The 23,706-nt window shown below is 36.6% G+C and overlaps 3 protein-coding genes across 6 annotated transcripts; 1 reads left to right on the top strand and 2 right to left on the bottom strand.

The window, feature by feature from the left end:
• The first annotated feature begins 169 nt into the window (after positions 1–169).
• Positions 170–7,864, top strand: agpat9l (1-acylglycerol-3-phosphate O-acyltransferase 9, like). Of its 4 annotated transcripts, none has more exons than XM_055039504.1 (14): positions 170–191; positions 865–1,064; positions 1,151–1,217; positions 2,436–2,584; positions 2,683–2,828; positions 4,963–5,037; positions 5,138–5,227; positions 5,538–5,631; positions 5,728–5,843; positions 6,176–6,231; positions 6,432–6,517; positions 6,742–6,870; positions 6,969–7,048; positions 7,225–7,864. In XM_055039504.1, the coding sequence occupies exons 2-14, from the start codon at positions 921–923 to the stop codon at positions 7,331–7,333; spliced, it is 1,341 nt and encodes a 446-aa protein (XP_054895479.1). In that variant the 5' UTR covers positions 170–191; positions 865–920; the 3' UTR covers positions 7,334–7,864. The 4 variants fall into 4 exon arrangements, with proteins under 4 accessions (XP_054895479.1, XP_054895477.1, XP_054895476.1 ...); XM_055039502.1 differs by lacking the exon at positions 170–191 and adding an exon at positions 434–484; XM_055039501.1 differs by lacking the exon at positions 170–191 and adding an exon at positions 462–549.
• A 3,702-nt stretch (positions 7,865–11,566) lies between these two features.
• Positions 11,567–13,530, bottom strand: myl7 (myosin, light chain 7, regulatory). The gene is made up of 7 exons (XM_055039508.1): positions 13,490–13,530; positions 13,271–13,372; positions 12,700–12,775; positions 12,453–12,557; positions 12,282–12,360; positions 11,929–11,977; positions 11,567–11,840 (listed from the first exon to the last, which is right to left on the bottom strand). Exons 1-7 carry the CDS (start codon positions 13,490–13,492, stop codon positions 11,736–11,738), a joined length of 519 nt encoding a protein of 172 aa, XP_054895483.1. The 5' UTR covers positions 13,493–13,530; the 3' UTR covers positions 11,567–11,735.
• A 645-nt stretch (positions 13,531–14,175) lies between these two features.
• Positions 14,176–18,410, bottom strand: gck (glucokinase (hexokinase 4)). Its single transcript, XM_055039499.1, has 10 exons — positions 18,248–18,410; positions 17,865–18,027; positions 17,587–17,741; positions 17,292–17,411; positions 17,103–17,198; positions 16,911–17,010; positions 16,371–16,554; positions 15,655–15,810; positions 14,954–15,187; positions 14,176–14,847 (listed from the first exon to the last, which is right to left on the bottom strand). Exons 1-10 carry the CDS (start codon positions 18,326–18,328, stop codon positions 14,709–14,711), a joined length of 1,428 nt encoding a protein of 475 aa, XP_054895474.1. The 5' UTR covers positions 18,329–18,410; the 3' UTR covers positions 14,176–14,708.
• Positions 18,411–23,706: the final 5,296 nt, after the last annotated feature.

Raw genomic sequence — 23,706 nt, 5'->3', positions numbered from 1 at the left:
TTTACAGTAGTTGACTGAGTTTGTACTTGGGTTTATTGTCTCACCACTTTATAGAAAATATGATGTTCAGGCCAGAATATTGCTGATGAAATCATTCATTTTCTGAATCATTCTCTAGAAGTGACATTCGTGTCTTTGATCGTCTGAAGAGTACGCAGATAATCTGGAAGCAAAAAGTGCTTTTTGCTGAGGTGAGTATAGTGTTTCCAAGCTCAAATAATGTTAAAAAATAATAATAAAATGAAATACACGTAAAAATAGTTCCCTGCTTACTGCTGGCTTCATAGGAGGAACATTTATGGTCGTTGAAAGATTTTATCTTTTTTTTGGTCCTGGTCCACGTGTCTGCTCTTTCCTAGCTGAACACATGAGGGCGCTGTTTGACCCGGAATCCGTGAACTTTGTTCAAGTAGTAAATGGGCGTGTTTTTGTTCTGCGTGTTCTGTTCAGTCCTCCGACAGAACAGAACATGGAGTGAAGCTTGGTGCGTAAGTTGAGCTGTTGTAATCTGAGAACTTCTGCCGCTGGTGATTTCAGAAAACTAACGCAGTGAGGGAAAGCTTTGATATCTCTCTATATCTGGTTGCTCCATTTATTTCTGTAAGCACGAAGGTTAAATGTGATATTGATATGTGGTGGTTTGACTGGGTCTGTGTCAGTGATTGTAAAATGACCTTTTGATACTTTGAACTTAGTTGAATCACCTGTGTTAGTTTGTGGATTTTATGCTTATTTCCTGTTTCGAAGAGAAAATTCTTTGAATTTCACTAAATAGATACATGTTGAGCACCATTTTTATTATCTTTTAAACAGGATAAATCTAAACTACACATCAAGAGTTGTTTCTTTATTTGTCTCCTGTAGTAAACCCACTGTGTCTGAGCCACAGGGCTGGTGAACCTTAAGGAATAACGGGAAGGATGGAGAACTTCTGGGCAGGGGTCCTTTGGGCCACAGATATCTGGCTCTACCTCATTGTCTGCCTTATTATGATCCCAGCCATGTTTGGATTTTCTTTGGGTATCTCTGAGACCTACATGACCATCCTGGTGAAGACTTTAGAGGTATGGCCATATAAAACCACATGCTTAAAATCATCCAGATAATCTAATACACACTTGACTTGTCTTTTGTGTGACCTCTTCCACAGTGGGCCACTCTGAACATACAGAAAGCAAATGCAGAAGAAGAAAGTGCTAAAGCTTCTGCATCTAATGGTGAGACTGTCTGTGTTCGTGATTGTAAAACATGAGTACAGATTTAGGGACACAATTGTCTTTGCTGCAATACTGGATTTCTGTTTCGCAAGTCTGGACAGGCATGTTGCAATGACATGGTGGTTTGCTACCTAGCAAAAGCTGGCACTATTTTTTTTGCATCCTACTACAGTTCATTATCATCTTTACTTTGTCAAGTTAAAATATTTTGGTTTTAGCGATACAGAGACAGTGACTCAGGAACAGAAACATTTATGAAGCTGGTCTGGCAACCCTGCCTAGAGTATCTAAAAAGACACAATTACTCAATTCCTTATCGGATCCCACACTGCATGGGTTATGATTCCTGCAGCAGCATATAAATACAAAACAGCTATCAGAAAAAGCTGCTTTTTAGGTCTCTGTAGAGGCCAAATGCATCTCTGCCACACCGTTCGCTGTGGATAAGAACTGTTAAATTAATAATGCTTCAAAAATAAATGTTCAAAAGATTTGAAGTCGTCAACACAGACTTTAGTAGATCAGATTTTGGACTTTGATGCTATGTTGTCAGGCTAACTGCACTGAGATCATTGAGGGAGAAAGACAGATAACTTTTACTGCCTTAGAGTGAGCTGCAGGCATTGAAAGAAGAACTTCTTTGCATAATGCAGTTTGTTATTTGATAACTGGTAAAGCCTCTAAGAGAAAATTCTAATTTAAGGTATTTTTCCAGCAGAAAGTATTATTAGCATTCCATAAAAGGTGCAATAATTGATCTGAATTTTCCTCGAATGAACACAGACTCAAATGCTGTGCTGCAGTGGTGCAGAATGCCGCTAAACACCTTGATCAGTAAAATTTCAATAACACGCAAATAAGATGAAGCAAAAAGCAAAAAAAATAAATAAATAAAGTAAAATGAACTCAGTTGTCTTATGTGACGTTATAAAAGGCATCTGAACAACATAGAAAAAAATATAAGTGAAAACTATAACAGAAGGATATTTGGTTCCTCTTTCAGAACCATCTGGTTTGTACACTTTGAATCAATATTACTCTTTAATCAAATGTTACTAAAAGTATTTTTAAGTAAGCCTTGTCCTTTTTATTTTTCTCTTTGTGTTTGGTTTTCTTTTCCAGCCAGGATAATCTGAGGAGATATGGAGAGGAATTCATCCAGATTGCTATCAGGTGATTGAGTTTGACTTTGACTTTATCTGTTTGTTTCTTCATCAGGACTCATCCAAAGGGAACACGGCTCTATGGAGAAAGAGTTGGGGGAACTACGACGCAGTAGACCCAAACCTCCAGTAGGAGGCGATTTCACTCTTAGTGACTGTTTCTATTTCACTCGAAGAGGAATTGAGAGCATTGTGGATGATGAGGTGCCTTTGATTTTTGCCTACTGAAGTTTAAGTCTCTTTTTTCAGTTCCTACAGATCTTGGTTTGATTTAAAAGAATGTTCTCTGGTTTACTATAAAGGTAACCCAGCGGTTCACTTCTGAGGAGCTGGTGTCCTGGAATCTATTGACTCGCACCCACAATGACTTCCAGTACATCAGTCTGAAGCTGACACTGGTCTATGGCCTTGGTATCTTGGTGAGATACTGCATCCTTGCTCCTCTTAGGTAAACAAGTACTTTGCATGACCTGCTGACAGCCAAATCAAATTTTTAATGTATTGTTAAAAGATTGTCCAGGAGATTGTCAAACCTACATTGTGAATATCTAGCAGTCTTTCTTTTACTGAGAACAAGACGTTGAGACATGTTGAGACCAACAGAAACTTTTACAAACATTTCTGCTTGAAATGTTTCAGTGGTTTATAAAGCCAAAAATAAACATTTCATTAGAGTTAAGGGCTTTTGCTGAGAAATACATAAAGTTTATTCAAAGTACATTCTCAATGGTTTAAGGTTTCTTGGCCTTTGCTCCAAAATGCTAATGCTTTGATTTCTGAGAAATCATCAATAGTAATTTAGTGCTTCATCAAACATTGCATTGTGCAAAGTAACCTTGGAAGATGTTTCTATATGGATGAGTTCTTTAGTCATAGCAATATTGTTAGACAAAATGTGAGCAACCCCACTTTCTTCAATGAAAGGCAACTTTGTTCATGATTGGCCCAGTATCTTTTACTCTCAGCACAACACAGGAGATATGTTGTGCATCTCAATGTAACATCTCACCTTAGCTTCTCTGGATAATTATTTTTTTCCAGATTCCCCCACACAGTCTGAAGTGGGCACAGGGAGAACAACTTTACCCCATTCCTCTGCACTCATGTTCTGGTCCTTCTGCAGAATGTCAATTTGTCTTTAGGTGTTTTTGCCTCTCTTGACATCAGACCAGCATCCTAAAGTATTACACCTGTCTGTCACCATACAGTACCTAAGCAGATTCTATGTTTGTACCAGTCACATCTCTTGGCTAAATCCTCTTTAGAAGATAAATCTGCACATGCTTGACTATCTTGAGCCCTTGTAGCTTTCATCATCGTCATCGAACTTCTCTGCTTGAAGCGCTTAATAATTGTTCATTTCGTTGTGATCTTATTAGCAGCAGTATATCAGTCTGCGAAGGCCCTCTGGTGCAAAGGAATCACACCAGCATGTTTTCTTACTTATTAACAAAAGGAGAATGATTTAAGGCACCACTCCCTTTTATTACACCCACTCCATTCTTTTGATTTAATATAATTGACTGATATCTGATATCAGCTGTTCTTTCCTTATTGCTTTCCCCAAATAATGATAATATTCTGATTATGCCAACGGACAGGACAAAACACAGGGCAACTACGTTTCTGAGATTGAGATAATTTTTGTTAATATTGCAATTAGTTGCACTTTTCATGTATTATCTGAACATTCTTCGTGTCATAGAGTCAATGACCTCAGATTGGATTATAAACAAATAAAAATCTAAATCCTGAATTGGGAAATGGAAAAAATAATTGTGAGAGCAGAAGCAGCAGAACAGGCAGCCTTCTGTTTTTAACATTAGTGGGTGTGATTACTTTTATAAAAGCTGACCAGCAGTGTCCTGGTCCAAAACACACAATCTGAAATTGTGCACACATTTCCGAGTTGGAAAGCAAACAGTAATGACCTTAGAAATTAAACTGTTCTTCTCCATCATGAAATGGAAATCGCCTGACCCACATTGGGTCATTCACCATGACCGTTATCTTAAGAGCAACAGCAAATCTATAAAAGAACGCAAAGATTGAAAGTCCAGACCTGGACCAGACTGAAACTGTCCTGACAGCTGTACAGGATTTTTATTCATTTATTTTTATTCAAATGAAACAAGAAGTCATAAGTCTTCAGTAGTGAAAAGGTCATACACACTCTGGATTATATTAACAAACTCTTGCATTAGTAGGTTTCCCAAAAAATGTGTTTATCTTTTCACTAAAAAGTTCTGTACTTTTTAGTTTTTGAGTGGCATGTTAATTTCTTTCTTTTAATAGAAGAACAGTTTTTATTTTCAAACTTTATTGAATATTTATTCTGTATCATCATTATCAGGCTGGAAATAAGGTTGAAACAAAATTAGTAAAAGCCCTAAATGAATATAACATTACAATCAACTATGAGTCTGCTAACTTCTTATCAGGGCTCCACATCAAAAATGAAAGGACTAGATTGTGTTTATAATCTTCTGGTGCAAAACAAATGTCTTCAGGACAGATCTTTGTGGCTTTTTGCCTTTCACATCTCATTCATTCTGACATTTAGTCTTCTTTTCTCTGTTCAGGATCACACTGGCCTGCATCGGCCTGACCTGGTTGGTGATTGGAACGTCTGCGGTTGGATTTCTTCCAAATTGCAGGTGATCAGAAAATCTTTCAAGTCTAGCTATTGTTCCACACAAAGGGAATTTCTTGCTCTTAAAGTCAGTTTCATGCTTTGACCTGACTGTAAATTTCTAGGGTAAAGTTCTGGCTCAGTGAGTGGGTCCATGTCATGTGCTACAGGATCTGTGCTCGAGGTCTTTCTGCTACTATCCACTACCACAACAAGTATTTTCTCATTAAACATTCTACTGCAGGGGTGCCCGTCTTCCAGAGCTACTATCCTGCAGTCTTTATATGCATCCCCTTTCTAACAGAGCTGAATAAAATGTTTGAATCCGCTCATAATCATGTGAGTGATCTCAGCAGAGACCTGATAACCTGCCGTTCATTTGACTCAAATGTGTTGGAGAAGTGATTTTTCGAAAAGTTGCAGGATAGCAGCTCTTGAGAACTGGAGCTACTCTGTTTGTATCTTCAGAAATAAAATTATTCCTTTTATTTTCAGTTTGACAGTGACTTTATTTTTTAAATGCAGAGAGAATAGACCCAAAAAAGGAGGAATCTGTGTGGCCAATCACACCAGTCCTATTGACATCGTCATACTTTGCAACGACGGCTGCTATGCTATGGTATGTGATAAATCTAACATGTCTCCACATTTATTGCATGCAGTTTTCTGTAATCTTTGAAGTGTGCATTTTGACAGTGGAGCTTGTGGTTTTCAGGTGGGGCAGGTCCATGGAGGTCTGATGGGGATTGTTCAGAGAGCCATGGTGAGGTCTTGCCCTCATGTCTGGTTTGAGAGGTCTGAGATGAAAGACCGCCATCTAGTGACCAAAAGGTAAGCTTTCACTTACTTCCTGTAATGTTTCTCATTGGACCTTTTGCTTGCTTGTCTTTATGCAAAATGTTTCACTGTAAAGATGGTTGTTAGTGTGTTTTGTTGCAACCTGAAGTGTGAAATAAACTTCAGCGGAGTTTGAAAACAAAATGAGTATATAGGTTTACGTCTGGTTGAACAATTTTGTGCCCAGTTGATTCTTTTTTTCTTTTTTGGGGGGATTTTATTGCAATCCATAGGGGGCAGAAGAAACATTTTTGGGAACCACTGCCTTAGTGTGTACATTTATTTGGGTCTGGGAGGTTTTCCTTCACCTTTTGTTTTGTTTCCAGGTTAACAGACCATGTGAATGACAAGACAAAGCTTCCCATATTAATATTTCCAGAGGGTAAGTTTGGCCATGTTACCCGGTTCCATGTTTGATGTTTATACATTCATAGAAATAACTCTTGGAGGCCTGTTATTTTAGTTAAAGTTTTGAAGCTAAGTGTTGACTTGTTTAATATGAACATACATTGCATGTTTATTTAAAAAAAAAATCTCACACAACATATTCCCTTTCATCTCCTGTATGTCTTTTCTCTGCAGGTACCTGTGTTAACAACACGTCTGTCATGATGTTCAAAAAGGGAAGTTTTGAAATTGGAGCAACAATATATCCTGTAGCTATCAAGGTACTTTTCTTGTATATATTTTTATTTTAATGTGAATAATGTACATACAGTCATACCTCAGTTCTGGCCTTCTAATGACTCTTTAAACTGTTATCCTTTTAACAAATATTAAAGTTTGTATTATCAAACCTACCCAAAAGTCCCAAAGTAATGACATTCATGTCTATGATGAGTGTTTGAATCTATTTTATTGAAGCTGTACCTGCTTGCCGGTCCATTTTTAGTATGACCCAAAGTTCGGAGATGCTTTCTGGAACAGTTCCAAGTACAGCATGGTGAGCTACCTGCTGCGGATGATGACGAGCTGGGCTCTCGTCTGTAACGTCTGGTACCTTCCAGCCATGCACCAACAGGTTGGTTTCACAGGCTTGGAAGAACTCAGTACCTCCGCAAAGTGGGTCAGTTTTTACTCAGAAGAATATCCTGTTTGTTCTTTATTGTTGAATATTAGGAGGGCGAGGATGCTGTCCACTTTGCCAACAGAGTGAAATCTGCCATAGCTCACCAAGGAGGACTGGTAGACCTTCAGTGGTAAGCGCTGACCTCTTTTCTTTGTGAATTATCTCAAAACGTTGAAACTTTATTCCTAAACTTACAAGAAAAACTCAAACTTCAAAACTGTCTGGTAAAACAGTTGACGCCTTTACATCTCAGATAGTGAGAGATACAGCAGGTTTAAAATGTTGAATTGATCTGTGGCTCTGCAGGGATGGAGGTCTGAAGAGGGCAAAGGTCAAGGACACATTTAAGGAGCAGCAGCAGAAAAAGTACAGCAGTATGGTGGTGGGAGATGACAGCAGCAGCAACAGTGACTGAGATCAACTTTCAGCACAAGGGACAAGATCTCCATCTTGTTTTGACAGGCACATGATGGAAATAGACAAAGTTACTCCTTTGTTTTCACATTATCTGGACACAGTGAATGCCTGAATGGACTTAATAAGGAGCAGCTAAGTGGAAACTCAGCCAGTGACATTATGTGCAATATTGACGCTGCTAGAGCAGAAAAAAGGAACATCCTTACTGCTTATCTGTTATTGCAATTGAATATTATTGCTGAAAAACGTCAGCTTTTGGACTGAAATGTGTGTTTGAAGAAAACTGACTCTTGAAATGGTTCTTTTCCTTAAGAATTTTAGTTTACAGATTGCATGTTATCTGTGTGATTATGCAAAGGTCTAAATGAGTTCTGTTTATTAGTTCACATAATTAATCAGGAGGAAAAAAAACTAATTGTGTGATTTAAAAATAGAATTACCTTTGTATATTTATTATGTAGTTTAATTGCAAAAATAATACTGATAATTAACAGAAATCTGTTATGATTTTCAGTAAAGTGCCAAAGAAACGTGGAAATCTTGCTGAGTATTTCTTACCTAAAATGGAAAAGGGTCCTCCTGACTCTTAAAAGTAAAAACAAATCACAGACAAAAACAGATGCAGGAGGTTTTATCCTGAGGGATCGATACAGTACATAACAGTCCAGTCAACTAAACATCAGGGTCAAATGTTGGTTTTCACAGTATGACACACATTGATGACACGATGGGATTGGGTGCTGGTGGTGGTCTTGCTGTGGCGGTCTCCACACACCGATGACACATGCTTGTCTGAGTCGTTTGCTCTCTAGGAACTGAAAGCAAATTTCAGAAAAACTGATATTAAAGCCACTGCTTTTTTCTAATTGGACACTTACAGAAGGTCATAAAGGTTGATTAATGTTCTGCATGAACCCTCAACCACAATCCCTAAAGTTGTCATCAGACATCAACAATATTTTGGTACATCTTGCTGGAGTTTTGTCAATCTGATTGAACTCAATCTTGTTAAAAATTGCTGAGCTGAGTCCGTTCCATGAAACCAACCAATTTAAATTCACTCTACCAACTTTGTCAAGAATTGTACTTTAGAGATATTTTTGGAGCTTTTTAATAGATTAAAAAAATCAACAAACATTGGGGAAAGAGTGCAGGGCCATATGAGCAGTTAAATGATAATACATTTCATAGGCATCTTTCTTGACTCTCGAAGACACTAAAAAATCCTTCACTTCAAATAAAAGTAGAATGAAATTAATTGAATACAAAAAAATCTTACTTCTTTGTGTTCTTCATGTTCACATGAAGAAGGTCAGACAGATAAAAGGATTTCCTACTGAATATAAGCTCCACTGGCTAATGGAGCTCCACTTAGTGGAGCTCCATTAGCCATTGGAGCTAATGAAGGACATTACTGATGTGACAAATTAATAAATTGTTAAAACCTTCATATCGCATTGGTGGAAAATTGAAGTTGATAGTTTGTGTGTGGACCTGAACGTTTTCTCACCTTTAATCCCGAGGTCAGCTGGAATTCTGCACTGTCAGATCAAAAAAGACAAACTGTACAGATCTTGTGTATGTCTACATGGATAGGACTAATATGAAAGCCTCTAAATCATAATAGCACCTACCTCTATGGGACAGGGGGTCTTCGGCGGTACATCTAAGCAAACTTTAAGCTCCTCAAACCTGTTTAAATCCGATTACACACACACATAAGTGGTAAAATAAGCACTGGGCATGTCAATGATTTCTAATAGGGCCATTTACATAAATTCACACCAGTTCTTGGCAACAGTCTGCAAAATAGTCAAAGAAAACATCTCAAATAGGCTAGTATTTAAAAAGCATTCCTTCTTCTGTTACGAGTAAATCAATATCAGCTGCTTTACTATTAACAGCTGGGTTATAAAAAAAGCTTCTCATCACTAAAGTGTGGTATAAAGTGGAACAATAACATCAAGAAGACCTTTACAAAAATTCTTATTATTGTAAAGCTTACTTTTGTTAGTATTCTGATGAGTGTCTTTGGAGCCTTAAGCCGCAAGTGGAAGCATCATTTCATGAATCAATCATGTGTCCCTCATCATATTTCTGATGTAGAAGTCCATTCAGCTCAAAAACACTTTATTAATCCCAAAAGTAAATATTAAAAATTAAAAGTGCCATCCACAAGATTGCTGCACAAAGCTTATGCAAGTTTCAAGAAGAAGCTTAAAACTTGCATAAAGTTTGCTGCAGAAAATTTGGACAAACCAGTCAAGTACTGAAAGAATATTGTCAGATAAAGTCAAAGCAGAAATATTTTGATGTAATTCAACACATCATGTTTGGAGGGAGAACACATCTATGAATCACCTCAGAAACATCATCCTAAAGGGGAAGATTGCAGCTGCAGACATCATGTGGTAAAGCATGCAGTACTGGCAGGATTCCCAGCAGCACAATATTGGTATAAAAAAAAAATTTCGAACTGCCAGAATGAACTGCCAATCACTTCACTTATACCCAGTTGAAAATCTGTGGAAATAAATGACTCCTAGAACTTTTAAGATTTGAAGACACCTTTTGTGGTTGAATAGATCAAAATCCCACTTTAGTAAGGTGGTTAGTTATTTCTTTACCAAAGATATCTTCAAGTTATCATTACCAAGAAAGGCATCTAAAGCACTTATTTGCTGTACCATTTATAATGTTTAACCAATACTTTTTTTGTGGACTAATGTGCTTCAAATTATTTCCTTATTTGGGTTCTTCCTGACATCTGGTGTGAGTTTTATGTCAGTGGTGGAGCAGCTGCTGCCAGAATAAATGTTTAGAAATGTTTGATGTCTAAATGATTAAAATTAGCTCCTTTAATCTCCAGAGAAAAAAAAAAAAAGAAGCTTAAAGGGTATGCCAACAATTTGTACAAGTATAAAATTTTAATGGTAATGATTTCAGCAACATAATAATAATAATAATAATAATAATAATAATAATAATAATAATAATAATAAGCATGGAACTGCAGATACACCAAACACTGAAAATGCAAAACATGTGGCCGTTTTCTTATTCATAAACATTAACTTCTTCAACAAGTTAATTGATTCTCACCTTATCATACAGGTCTCATCCTGATGCTTTAGTTTTCGAAACTTCAGTGAATCTGGATCCTTATTATTGTTTGGATTCGATTTTACATCTAGGTTGGTTTTTTCTGTCTGCACCAGAGGCATTTCTGCCAGCACAACCACAGAGGTTAGAAACAAAATGGAGGGAAAAAAGGAGATGACAGTAAAAGAAGCATACCTTCTTCTTTGTAGTGGTGATGTTGTGAAAAGAAGAAATTGCAACTATTCCCAATCTAGTCAGTTGAGTTTAATTTATGAGTTGGAAAATTTGGTTAAAGAATTTATGGATCTGTTTGTATTTGAATCCTTGGTAACAAAACAAAGAAACAAAGAAAGATTCTAACTACCTCTTACTGAATTTCTAAAATTATTTGTATGTTAATTAGTACAATCAGTGTTTTACCTGAAGGAGCACACATTGCTTATAACTTTTTGTTGCATCATTTTCATTTTTTTATTATTGCGCTTCTGCTCTGGAAACATTCATTTTTGAAACACTTTTCTCATATTAGTATGTACTCAAATTTTATTCATCATTTTTTAATCCTCTGTTCTGATGCATAATGTTGGCAATGGAAAAAAGAAGACAAATGTTGGGTTTTATGATCTGCATAGAGGAGGAAGGTTCTTCTTTATTTCAGTTCTGAGGGGAAATTCAAAGCCACGGACACTTAAAATGGAAGATGGCAAAAAGAACTTGGAATCCTGGAAATTAATGTGTTTGTGACATTTGTCAGTATCATACAATCTAGATCAGTGGTTCCCAAATTGAAAAAAAAGTGTTTCACTGTAAAGATGTTTTGTAGTATGTTTTGTTGCAACCTGAAGTGTGAAATAAACTTTTTTTAAAATATTTTTGTTTCATCAGCGATTTGAAACAGACTTTTTGTATGATGCTTTTCTAAAGATTTTCTAAAAATATCTCATATTTTCATGTTGCTTGAAGAAGTTAAAGAGCATTTTTGAGACATGTCAGATCCTATCAAATGTATCCTCCAGCCCCTGAAGAATTTTATTTGCAAATTGTCACATCATTTACAAACCAAATCATAATTTTTCTAATTGTTTATTTGTCTAATTTTTAGAGGGAGTCCAGCAATTTATTTGTTAAGTCCAGCAATTTATTTGTTAAGTATTTCAGTACAGCATTTCTTCAAAGGAACAGAAGGGCAGTTGACAGTAACTTTAAATATCTTTAAAAAATCCACTTCATCTCCAATAATTGCCAGTGTCAACTATTCCTCTGCAGTAGCATTGTTACTTGAGTACACATAAGGCCTGTTACGATTCTTCCTTTTCATCTCCATGTGTGATGATGTAGCAAAGTTGCTTGTAGTCGATGTTTCCGATTGGGTCAATTGGTGCCAAAGTGAATGCCTGTTCCACCTATATGTTGTTGACAGGACAAATTTTATGCTTAGTGTTACCCAAATTTTACAACTTTGTAAATGACAATCCATAAAATATAGCTGACCTCTTCTGCCGTGAATTTATCAGCCTGATTCATCAGCAAACGTTTAAATCTAAAAAAAAAAAAACAAACAAACAAGCAAAAAAAAAAAAACTGTGTCAGAAACTTTATGTTAAGCAGTTATGGAAAATAAAAATAATTTAAAATAAATAATATTTATGTATGACATATGTTGGGAACTCAATTTATATATATTGATGTAAATATTACCATATGTACTGTATGTCTATATTGTATGTATTTTGTCACTGTTTTTGGATTTGGCTGTATCTCATAATATGTATGCACAGTGACAAACAATAAATTCTAAATCTAATATGAGCAATGTTAGGACCAAACAGTAAAATTAATCTTACTCGTCCTTATTAACAAAACCTGTCCCATTGGGGTCAAAAGGTTTGAAAGCAGCAAGTATGGTGTCTTCGGGATCGGTCCCTGAAAGATGACAAAGAAAATCTACATGTATCATTTGGGAGTCCCTCAAAGAAATCCCAAATGTAATATTCACGACTATAAAAGTCCCTTACCGTTGAGTTTCTCCCCAAAAAGTGTCAGAAACACAGTAAAGTTGATAGGACCCTTCCCTTCATTCAGCATCTCTTCCAGCTCCTCATCCTTAATGTTAAGTTTTCCTGGTGAACACACATTTAGTAAGTATGATGAAAATAGACTCAGCAGGTGCAGCAGGTAACTTTGTGGAGATTACAAATTATTGTTTATTCAATATGAATTCAGCTACTAACATGCCCTAAGTAAACAAATTAAATTAGACACCGAGTTGAGCGTAGGTCTCCTTCAGGTCCTGCTTCTTGATCACCCCGTCCCTGTCCTGGTCAATGCAACCGAAAGCCTGCAGAAAAAATATTAAGATGTGGACAAAAAGACGATGATTTTAACTTACATTTAGGTCTAGAAGAAAATAATTATTTAATTCAAATTACAGCAGAGTATATTAAAACTACACAAATTTGTTTTTCTTTTACCCCTTCTGAATAAATGTAATTTCAGCTGCATTTGGAGCTCAGCTGTACACAAAAAATTAAAACAAACTAGGATAAATTCATGTTGAAGGTGAAACTAATGGATCAGTTATTTTAATTTCTTTTTTTTTAGATTTTTCCTTCTGTTTAGTTTCTGTGCACATTAATTAGTTGTGAGTTCAGTAAATATTGTAATACTACGAAATTGAATGTCCATTGCTCAATTTTCCAGGAATCCACGCACTTACTGCTTAACATACAGTGGGTTTAGTTGATTTTACACAAAAGTATGGCTGGTGTACTTAAATAAGAACAAAAGAAAAACAACAAATAATAATTTTAGGGAACTGTAAGCATTGCCTTACCTCTTTGAACTCTTGTATCTGCGACTGCTCGAACATTGAAAATACATTGGAGCAGGACTTCTGATTCCCCCTCTGCCTTTTATTGGAGGCCTTTTTACTTGCCTGAGAAGATCAACAAAAACATTCAAATCATATGCTTTTATGACAGCAGAGCAAAAACGTAGTTAATAATTCGTTCCTGAAATTATTTAAAATAATGCAAAACCTTGGTTGACTCACCATGTCTGAATGAATGCATTTAGATTCTCAGCCAAGTTATGATGCTGCAGGGGGATTTATGTTCAGCCCATCTTATCAGACACCCTCCTATCACGGCTTGCAGTGGGCCGTGGAGCCCCTTACATGGCCATGTGAGCTCCCTGTGTCACTGAGGTTGCTTGATAAGAGGTGAAGTATGCTGGATTCCTCTGGGCTTGGGAAGACAGATATAGAGCTGTGCACACAGAAGAAATGGACCTCTGACCTTTGACAGACAATTAAACAGACATTACTAATGTCAAAGTGACCCCAGGAGATTAATAATGATTTAGATTATTTTGTCAATAATCATAAAGATACTAAAATGTCACGTTAATTTTGTATAATACCTTCTTTTTCATCCACTCCTTGCTGGTTTCTTCCATTAACTTCATGGTTCTTTGTCCTTTTGTTTCTGCTGTTCTTGTGGCCTGGCTCATTGTGTTTTCTTGCTGAATTATTTTTATTTTTATGAAAGTTTTCTTCAACTATTGCTCACCTCCAACTGTGTTCAACCACCACCTACATTAAGACACAATTTTTCCATTTGTTGTGGTTTCATCATTGTTTTGACCTGTTGACAGATTTGAGATCTGACAAATTTTCATAAAATATCTCATAAATATGTCAGTCAAACACAAAACTTAATATTTAATTATTATGTTTTATTTACATTTAGGTATAAGTATGGTTCATCTTACACATAAGAAAAAAAGTACACAGTACATGCTGACAAAGTAAATAGGATGTAAAGATAAAATTTTAAATAAACAATAACATATATTTCAATGCTTACAAACAAAAATAGACAAGAAAGCAATGAATTTGAGTTGGAGCTGATTGACAACAGCTTTTACAAAATATTTACGCTGTACATAAACTAGTTAGCTACATTTTAAAATACACATTAAAATCGGTCCAAATAACCAGTGCATGTATTTTACATTAGCTTTTGTGCCGCTCAAAGTTCCAAATGCAACAGTAAACAAGTCGTTTAAGGTCAGAAACAATACAACTGCTGCAGGATGGTATGACACTAGAGACAGGCTGCATTCACAAGATATTTAAAGGCCTCTTTGTCCTTAAATCTGTGAGTAGCATGTACTCTATTCCACTACTCTCAGCAGCAGATCTTTGGAGAGGATTTCACAAACAACCTAATTCTGAGCTTTTTCTGCTGTTCTTCAGTGGATTCCTCTCTTCAGATCCATGATGCCATCTTACAAGCCACTGCTGAGATCAGAGCAGCTCCGCGCCCGCTGCCCTCCTCCGATTGCAGGAAGGTTATCTCAGAATGAGGGGTGAGTTCCCTCACGACCTGGTGGAACCGGTCACGGAAACTGTAAAACAGAGGCACAACTGTTAGTATTAAGCATTCTCCATCTGTGATGAACTAATGTTACTTGGACTCATATTTGTACCTATTGAGCCAGCTAAAACACTTACTAAGGGTGCAGCTTGTAGACGGATCCATCAACCCCAATTGTGATCTTCATGGTATCTTGGCCGCGTCGCTCTTGCATCTGGTTAATGACCCCGGCGAGGCCTGCGCCACACATATGAGCAGAGCGAGTGGAGACGCTCTCACAGACCAGACGCACAATGTCGCAGTCCAGCTCAGAGGGAAGGACACCCAGAGAGGAGAGGATGTTGTAGATCTGCTTTCTGTCCCCAGAGTCACTAAAAAATAGGAAAATGTCACATTTTAGAAAACAGTTCTCAAAAATAAATTTTCCTGTTATTGATAATATTGTTTTATAGAATCTTATTTTGATTGTAAAATGCTTGCAAGTCAGCTTCCTATGCATCCCCAAACCAACAGAGAGAGACTTGAAGTTTTTTGTTTTTTTTCTGCTTTATGATAATTGTTTTTTTTCCATTTAGAAGTTTGAAACAAATTCTGTTACAAACATGTCCCATTTAAGCTCTATTCAATTTAACAATACATAACAACTGTAGTAAAACACACACCATGTCTTTCCATATCAACATTTTTTTCTAGTCTAATGTTCTGAGCACTAATGTTTCTTTTTTATCTGCTTTAAAACATCTGTAGCCTAGCTACCATTTCCTATTTATCTGCTTGCATGCATTTTATGGGCGATATCAGTAAAATGTTTTTTCCATCACTCACTGCTGATGCTTACCTTTCAACCTGGGAGACAAAGCGCGTCTCGAAGCTGCCTCGTGTCTTCAGCTGCTCTGAGGCTTCGCCGTCAAACAGCAGGTTCTCATTCACCAGCTTCATCATGACAAGTCTCGCCAGCTCCCCCATGTACTTTCCACTTATAATCTTCTCATACCTGCATTAACAAGAAAAGGCAGAGGGAGACATGTTATCAAAAATATGGTGAAGTACAAGAAATGTGTCATGATAATAGATGTATGTTTCAGTATGAAGGTTGCGAGTCAGAGGACGACCGGATAAGGAAGGAGACATCAAGGCTGAGGCTGGACTCAGCAGCCAGCATAAAAGGTAAACAGCCATTAGGCTTGGAGGCAATACGGCGAGAAGCCAAAAGGGGCCATTAATCTGACATCTCCACCTGCCAACTGACCGACCACTGACGTACGAAAGCTCTGTCCATTTGCCTACATCCTGAGGAAAACAGCTGGTAGCTCGGCAACTTTACAGAGACCACAGTTTAGGGCCAGGTGATTTCTGCCATAGATGGATGCTTAATTCATAAAAACACCACAAGATGGAGAATGGAGGGTGGGGTCAGAGTGGGCGGCACGTGTCTTGACCCTTGTCCTGATTAAATTCACTGACTAATTTGAGAAGATTGCTGGGCCTAATACAAACATGCGTGCCTGTGTGAACGTGTTGAATGCTTAATTTTAATGCATCTTTTTTACTCACAGCTGGTGTCCAGGGTTGATTGAGGTCTCGTCCACCACTCTGTCGTACTCCAGCCTGAACTCCTCCAGCTCGCCCATGTCTCCAAATGCTCCCCACTCGGTGTTCACACACATCCGGCCCTCCTCCCCCTCCACCAGCTCCACAGTCCTCATCTCCTCCATGTAACAGGCATTACAGCCAGTACCTTGAAGATTAACACACACAGAGAAAAAAAACATTAGTGTCTGTCATTTTATGAGTTTGTGTCAACTCAGCGTTGCCGACTCTCACTCTTCTGGAGTGAGACAGTCTGGTTTTTTGTTTTTCACTTTCTCAATCTTTCCAAATAAATCTAATAAAAAAAAATAAAAAAAAACATTTACAGATATGTTGGAGAAAGCATTGTAGCTTGTCTTTTTATGACCGATTATTAGTCACAAAAACTTGCTTTCTATCTTTTTCTTTAGTACTCAACACTTCCTCTTGTCTCAATTCAAGCTCTTTCCAAAGGTTGGCAACTCTGGTGAGCAGCCACATTTGCATGTGTTTATGGCTTCTTACCGACAATCATCCCGACTTCACAGCTTCTGTCCTCATAGTAGCAGGAGATCATGGTTGCAACTGTGTCATTCACCATTGCAACCACATCCATCTCAAAGTCCTGTATGACGAGATTGTATCATATTAGAATGTTTGCCATGTATGCAGACAATAATATTGTTTACATAGAGAAAAATGTGTATATTTACTCACCCCTCGTCTCTTGATTGCATCTCTGAGCAAACCAACAACATTGTTCCCTTCAGCCCCAGAGGCCTTGAAACCTTTGGTCCAGTTAAGCAAAATTCCCTGTTTGAGTAAAAAAAATGAGTACCATTAGATAGATGAACTTTACAATACGAAGGATAATTTTGCTTACTAACAGAAAAACTATATTTGTACCTTATCAAGGTCTTCATGCCGTACGGGGAAGGAGAAGGTGAAACCCAGAGGAAGCTTCTTGTGCTTGATGTGGTGTTTGTCCAAGAAGTCAGACATGCATTCTGCTATGTAGTCAAACAGCTAAAAGGATCAGAAAAATAAAAGATATTAGAGTACAGATATTAGAGTACAGCCATTTAAGCTAGTTGAATATCCACAGATTCCAAGCTGAGCTGATATGTTTTGAGTATCTGTAAGTAGAAAAAGCCAAACGAATGATGGCGTAAAAACAAGACAAACAGCAGTTTTCACTGACCATTTCTGCAGTCCCCGTCATGGCATCTTCAGGAATGGAATACATTTGGTTCTTCGTCTCCACCTTGAAACTTCCCTCTTCGTCTTCACCCACTTTCACAAGCATCACACGGAAATTTGTCCCTCCGAGGTCCAGAGCCAAGAAATCTCCCACTTCTATCAAACCAAAGAAGAACAAGTTTAAATTTTTTTTCATTTGAACTTCATAGACAATTGTTCACTTCAATTTTAAAGTTTTAAAGGATTATTTCCTTCTCTTTATACAGAATGAATTCCTACCTGATCCCTCGGGGGTGGAGCAGACGTAGGTCGGAAGCATTTTGACGCTGGCCTCTTCGTGGGTCTCCAAACGCAATCCTCTGTTCATTTCATGCTGCATCCTCTTCATGACTTCTTCCAGCTCCTCTTTGTTCAATCTAAACTCAGACAGAATTTCCTCCACCTGCAGTCGAAAAAGAACAGAGCTGATGAGAAGAAGCACAAAAGCACATTTTTCCCAACTCTCAAGCTTTTGTGTTGAACAAGGTAAAGCCCAGATCCGGGGAAAATTGAGGAGTACAAAAAAAATAATAATAATTTTCCTTCACAAGGTTTCGGCAGTCCTAAAATAAAAAAAATAAAATAAATAATAATTCAAGCTGCAGATAGAAAGTACATCTTACCATGCAGATTTTTTCAACCATATCATTGTAGCTACCGGGGAGCTTCATCATCTGGTCAAGTTGGCTATTGATGCACGGCATCTTGGAAGGTTTGGTTAAAAATGAGCTCGGATGTATTTTCTGAGAATAGAGAGTGTGTGTTCACCCAGTGTGTGTGGTTGGATCCAGAGGCGGTGAAGTGTGAGTGTCACTGAGGCCCCTGGCCGTTTTTATGCCCAGGTGAAGTGGGCAGGATGTGCTGAACTGCCCTCCCCTTTCCCATCTGCTGATGAAGGTTTACACACCCACAGTGGTTCAGAGATAAGACTGGAATGTAAAAAAACCCTAAATCCTCCATGTGACCTGATTTCAAATATTGGGTCCAAGGTCTGTGCACAGAAGCTAATTTGAACTTCTCTGAATATTGTAACAATGCAATTGCAGTTTTACAGTAAATTGATATTAATATTTACATAGCAAACAGTAACAAATAGTAATAATATGTTAGTTACCTCAAAAATCTTAATTGATTTTGAATTATTTCATTTGTGTCATGATATGCAAAGTACAGAAACGTTATTGATTTATAATAACTTATAATAATAATAATAGTAACTTCATTTTATTATTGTTTACCTATTATAATAATCATATTTTAGAAATGATAGATTGTAATTTTGAGTTTTGTTTTTATTTTTTCTTCTTAGAAAGTTTGATTACGTATGAAGAAAACATGAAAAGTTTATTTAGAAGTTTGATTCTATTATTTGTGTAAATTATAATAACTGTTGCAAGTCATATTGTTGCAGAGTCTTTTCTGGGCAATCTAGATTTACTTTTTTTAAATGATGATGCAATAATGTATGCATGTGATTTATTTGATTGATCATCAAATTTTATGTGTTCTGGGAAAAAAAGACATAGTGATTACATAACTGCCCTCCCCTTTCCCTTTTATTTTTGTGGGTATTAGCTGCAATCGATTTTACAACACAAGTTAAATAAATCCAAACAGAACCGTTGTTACAAAATCCTTCTTTTTTTTACCTTGATAGCTCCAGGGTTGCTCAATGGATCGCAGAGTTCCACGTTAGCATTTTTAAAATTAGAAAAAGACCTAAAGTTAGACCCAGAGAGGAGTGAGTGACCTCTAAAACAAACAGTAGCGCGATAATGGTGAAGGCCTCCTGCTCTTATCAAATCAGATAGTTTAACAGAAGGCAGGTCAGAGCTTTTTATAACTCTGAGGTTAGAACTTATAGAAGAAGTTAAGTAAAGTGAACCTTTTGCACCAGAGTCCAGACTGTTGGATGTGTAAAGAAACTAGCTTTTGATAGGTACTACGGATGTAAGTTAAGCAGTGATTATTACAATAAGAATAATTATGATAATTGGATATAATTTATAATTATGAATTATCAGCTTTTTCAGAAAGGATAGTAAAGGAACAAATTGTTTAGCCATAAAATTTTCTTCTAAAACTTATTTTAAACTTTGAATGTTCTGGACTCCTTATGAAGGGATAGTGGCAAATAAAACAGAATATTTGTCTTTCAGAGATGCACATCACAACAACATCAGTATGTTTGGCCTCTCAGCATCTTCCATTTATATCAGAAAAAATTATAAAATTACTGATATGTTGAAAGTGGTATAATTAGCATTGGAGGTCAATGTTTTGACCTTTCACCTACAAACAGAGGTCTTTATTGTTTAAACGGATGAAAAATTAAACTACAGATCACTTTTATATTCAGCCAGTTTCTTAGAATTTAATCCAGATATTTTGTGCAAGAATTGCATCATCATCAGTTCAAAATGTGTCTGACTTTTATAAGTAAGAAACAGTATTTATGACTAACAAATGCTATACAGCTGAATGGACAGATTTACCTAAATTACAGAAAGCAGAAAGCTTTTAAGGATTAGGACATTTTGAAAATCCCCCTCTGACTGTAAAACAACCAGAAACAAAATGTTCCAAGTTTGTGTTGCAACCTTTTTCTGAACAGAGCTGACCATGGGCCAAGTGCTTGTCGATAGCTGAATATCCAGTTAATTTAACTCACGCGGCTGTTTGTACAGAGACCTGCCTGATGGATCTCCAGCTGCCTTTGACAAAGTCAGCTACAGATACAGAGCAACATACAGATACAGATACAGCCATGAAATTAAAACTAAATTTGTGAGTATTTTGCAGATCATAATTTGATACAAGGCATACAATAACTACAACATCTGAGCGTTGTGGTCACTAATGAGAGACAAAATTCATCAAGATAAAAGCCTGATATGATATTCCTCTTGGACAGTCTCCGTGCATTTTCCAAATTTTCCTAGTTCTACTTCCAAATGTGTTGCATCACTTTAACAAAAATCCAATATGAACATGATATAAAGCAGTAGCAATAGTCTCTGTTGCCATGTTTTAGTTAATAATTTCCAAGCATGTTTTATTGGGTGATTGGGGAGAAGAGTGGCAGTCAAAGTTATGTCACGTGAAAAATGCCTTTTTGGAACTCCCCTTAAAACAACATGACTATTTTTTAGTTTTAATTTCCCATTGGAATAGAAGAACTATACATGAATTAAATTGAATTTGTGTGTGCCTGGTTAATTGCCCTGTGTCTCTGTGGGTTGGACTGTTGACCTGTCCAGAGTATAAACCACCTCCCACCCACTGATGGTTGGAGAAAGGCACCATCCTCCTGCAGCACATTAAGAAAAACAAAAATGGGTGAATCAATTACTCCAGAGTGACCCGTGTTTCTCCAAGAACTGCAGTATTTGTTTTCAGATTTAAGAATTTAATTATGGTACTTCATCATTAAAGTGCCATCATTAAATTCACTAAATGTAATGTTTCAGTTGTTGATTCTATGTTGCATGACTTTGTATTTTTATGCCTTTTTTGATGTAAAGCACTTTGAAATGCCTTGTTGCTAAAATGTGCTATACAAATAAAATTTTATTGACTGATTGATTTTACTGCATCCATATAGAATCACTAACTGACCAAAGATGACTTTAGACCTTTGGTCTTTTGAGCCTTAAACCTGAATGATCTTAACCACACATATAGAATAGCATTATAAAATTGTAAGCAACATCATCTACATGTCCTGGCACACAAGTTAAGGAAATATTTTGACTATAAATATTAATATGGAGACTTAGTTAGATGTTTCTCTTTTTTTTGCATTTCATTAAATAGAAACATTTGGATTTATGAAGCTTCATTACTCACTGTGCATAGTGGAGGTAAAATGAACAATGGGTCCACACTTTCCTCCCCCCACTCCTACTGTTGCCAATATGAAAGACTTTGTAATTGTTTTTCTTAGTACATATGAGCAGTTTTAATAAGAAGCCATTTTATTGTAGACATTTTCTGACCTTTGAAGATCAAGTTACATTTACCTTTATTGACTTGAATTGAATTGAATTGAATTGAATGAGATATTTTCTTGTCTATCCTACTTCAAAGAGTGACTAAGAGAAATAGGCCTCTGTGTTTTGTCATATCAGGGAAATGAGCAACAGATCAACTTAAAAGTAAAGGATAAAATGCAAAAATGTTTTGGTTATAATTTATTTTGTAGCAACTTTTAGGGGTGCCGATAATTATGGATATGGTGAATTTGTTTTAAAATTTGTCAATGGTATTTGTGACACACTGAGGAAATTAACTCAAATTAAGAATGAGGTTTAAAAACACCTCAGTGAAAATTACTGGGTCTATGATAAAAACTGTTTTACTCTAAGGTTTCTGAATATTTTACCAGGACTGAGAAGAGTTAGTGATGTCTGTTTTTTTTTTGTTTGTTTGTTTGTTTAAATAAGGTTGTATTTTGCAGCTCCTTTTGTTAAAGTGCAGCCAGTGCTTCTTGGACAGTGAAGTGGTCTGAATGGATCTCTCCTTCTCTGAGGACTAAAGTCATTTGGATTTATTTGAATGATGAAATCCCCAAACTTATTGCAGCATTACCTTGAGAACTGTTTAATTATTTGCATACAGTCACACACCCTCTGTCTTATCTCTGAATCCAAGAGGCTTGGCTTCTGTCATATGGTCTTCCTTAGGTAACCTGTCACGTTACTTGGATCATATATGAGGCATCATATCAGACAATATCTTTAAAATCAACTCCTATACATTGTTTCTTTTTTAATCATGTTGCAGACATAATTTTCTCCGACTTTTATTGAGGACAGGTTTTTTTTTATTATTTACATTCACAACTTAAATTCGGCTCCTTGATGTTGTCCATGACCCAGTTTCTGATTATGTAAGTTTGCCCTGGTTTTAAACTTTGACTTTTACCTTATCCATCGCTTTTGAACGAAGGTTAAATCCTGACTCTCCTGCCAACCATCAGCGTTCTGCGGTTGGAGTTTGAATTTTTCCAAATTTCTGCCTCAGGTGACGTTTTGCCTTGGAGTCCGTGCATAAAATGTAAAAAGATAAATAAAAAATAGATCCCTTAATTTTTAATGAAACGTAGGCCCAGCATTTTAAGACCTATGTGTCCAGCCTGTGAGCTTTACATGTTAGACATTTACATTTCTGACTTACTGTCAGTCAAATAAAATCACTTGGAAAGTAGACATGAAAAAAGGCTCATGTATTCTCCTCCATTCTTGCAGATGTCACATGGAAAAAGGAAAGAATTTTCCTTCAAGAGCACAAGCATCCCTTCTTGAAGGTGTCAGACATGTGTAAAAATACGCTCAAGAAAGTGAAAAAGTAAAAGTTGATGTGTCTTCATCCATCTAAGCAGGCTACATGGCCTAAAAAAAAAAAGTCCTATTCTTTCTTCATTCTTGATTTACATTCTGAAAGTGCCACCGCTCTCAGTTAAAAAAAAAGAAATGTAAAGCAGGTCCTTTATTCCACAGATATTACAGGCCTGATGAAAAATAAATATATGAACCAAAAAAATGAGATAACAAGAAAACCTCCCGTTCGTGGCTGCACTCCTCACTGATTGCTTTGCTCCAGTTTCTTATCAAAACTCGCACCAATTCTTGGAAACACAACCTTTCTTCCCTCTGCTGTCGGTGATCCAACAGATGCACCCAAAGTCTTAACGATTTCCACTTTGTGTTGCCTGGGAAATCACTGACAGGCACACTTGTGACATGGAAAACACTTACTTACCCCAAGTTAAGTGGCCAAGAGGAAATTGTTAAATGGAGCAAGATTACCAGAGGCAACATCAATTGAGGGAACCATGTTTTGGTTGAAACAACTGCTGGTTGAAGGGGGGAAAAAAACAACTAATTTCTTACCCTAATATAATAAAAGAATTGAACTAAATACTGAACTAAATACTGAATTAAAATAATGCTATGATTTTATACATTTAATACAACATTGTGCAAATGTTTTAAGCTATAGCTTCAGTTTCCTTATGTTTGAACTGCCTTTTATTTCATCTCTTACAGTAATCTTGATCAAAGGAGCTTAATGTATGCTG

Source organism: Poeciliopsis prolifica, unplaced genomic scaffold (genome assembly GCF_027474105.1).
Source record: "Poeciliopsis prolifica strain line A6 unplaced genomic scaffold, Auburn_PproV2 SCAFFOLD014, whole genome shotgun sequence".
NCBI classification, from domain to species: Eukaryota; Metazoa; Chordata; class Actinopteri; order Cyprinodontiformes; family Poeciliidae; genus Poeciliopsis; species Poeciliopsis prolifica.
The sequence above is the reverse complement of the archived record's forward strand: the minus strand, read 5'-3'. Positions and strand labels throughout refer to the sequence as shown.

Excerpts from the sequence above, each read along its gene's own strand:
- agpat9l (XM_055039504.1), top strand. The coding sequence starts at position 921 with ATGGAGAACTTCTGGGCAGGGGTCCTTTGGGCCACAGATATCTGGCTC. Across the intron at positions 5,038-5,137 it reads GGATTTCTTCCAAATTGCAG|GGTAAAGTTCTGGCTCAGTG; the intron begins GTGATCAGAAAA and ends GTAAATTTCTAG. Across the intron at positions 5,632-5,727 it reads ACGACGGCTGCTATGCTATG|GTGGGGCAGGTCCATGGAGG; the intron begins GTATGTGATAAA and ends TGTGGTTTTCAG.
- myl7 (XM_055039508.1), bottom strand. Across the intron at positions 12,558-12,699 it reads GGAGACCTACGCTCAACTCG|GAAAACTTAACATTAAGGAT; the intron begins GTGTCTAATTTA and ends TGTGTTCACCAG. Across the intron at positions 12,361-12,452 it reads TTTTGGGGAGAAACTCAACG|GGACCGATCCCGAAGACACC; the intron begins GTAAGGGACTTT and ends GTCATCTTTCAG.
- gck (XM_055039499.1), bottom strand. The coding sequence starts at position 18,328 with ATGCCGTGCATCAATAGCCAACTTGACCAGATGATGAAGCTCCCCGGT. Across the intron at positions 17,412-17,586 it reads TGACGGGGACTGCAGAAATG|CTGTTTGACTACATAGCAGA; the intron begins GTCAGTGAAAAC and ends TGATCCTTTTAG. Across the intron at positions 16,555-16,910 it reads TGAAGTCGGGATGATTGTCG|GTACTGGCTGTAATGCCTGT; the intron begins GTAAGAAGCCAT and ends TTAATCTTCAAG.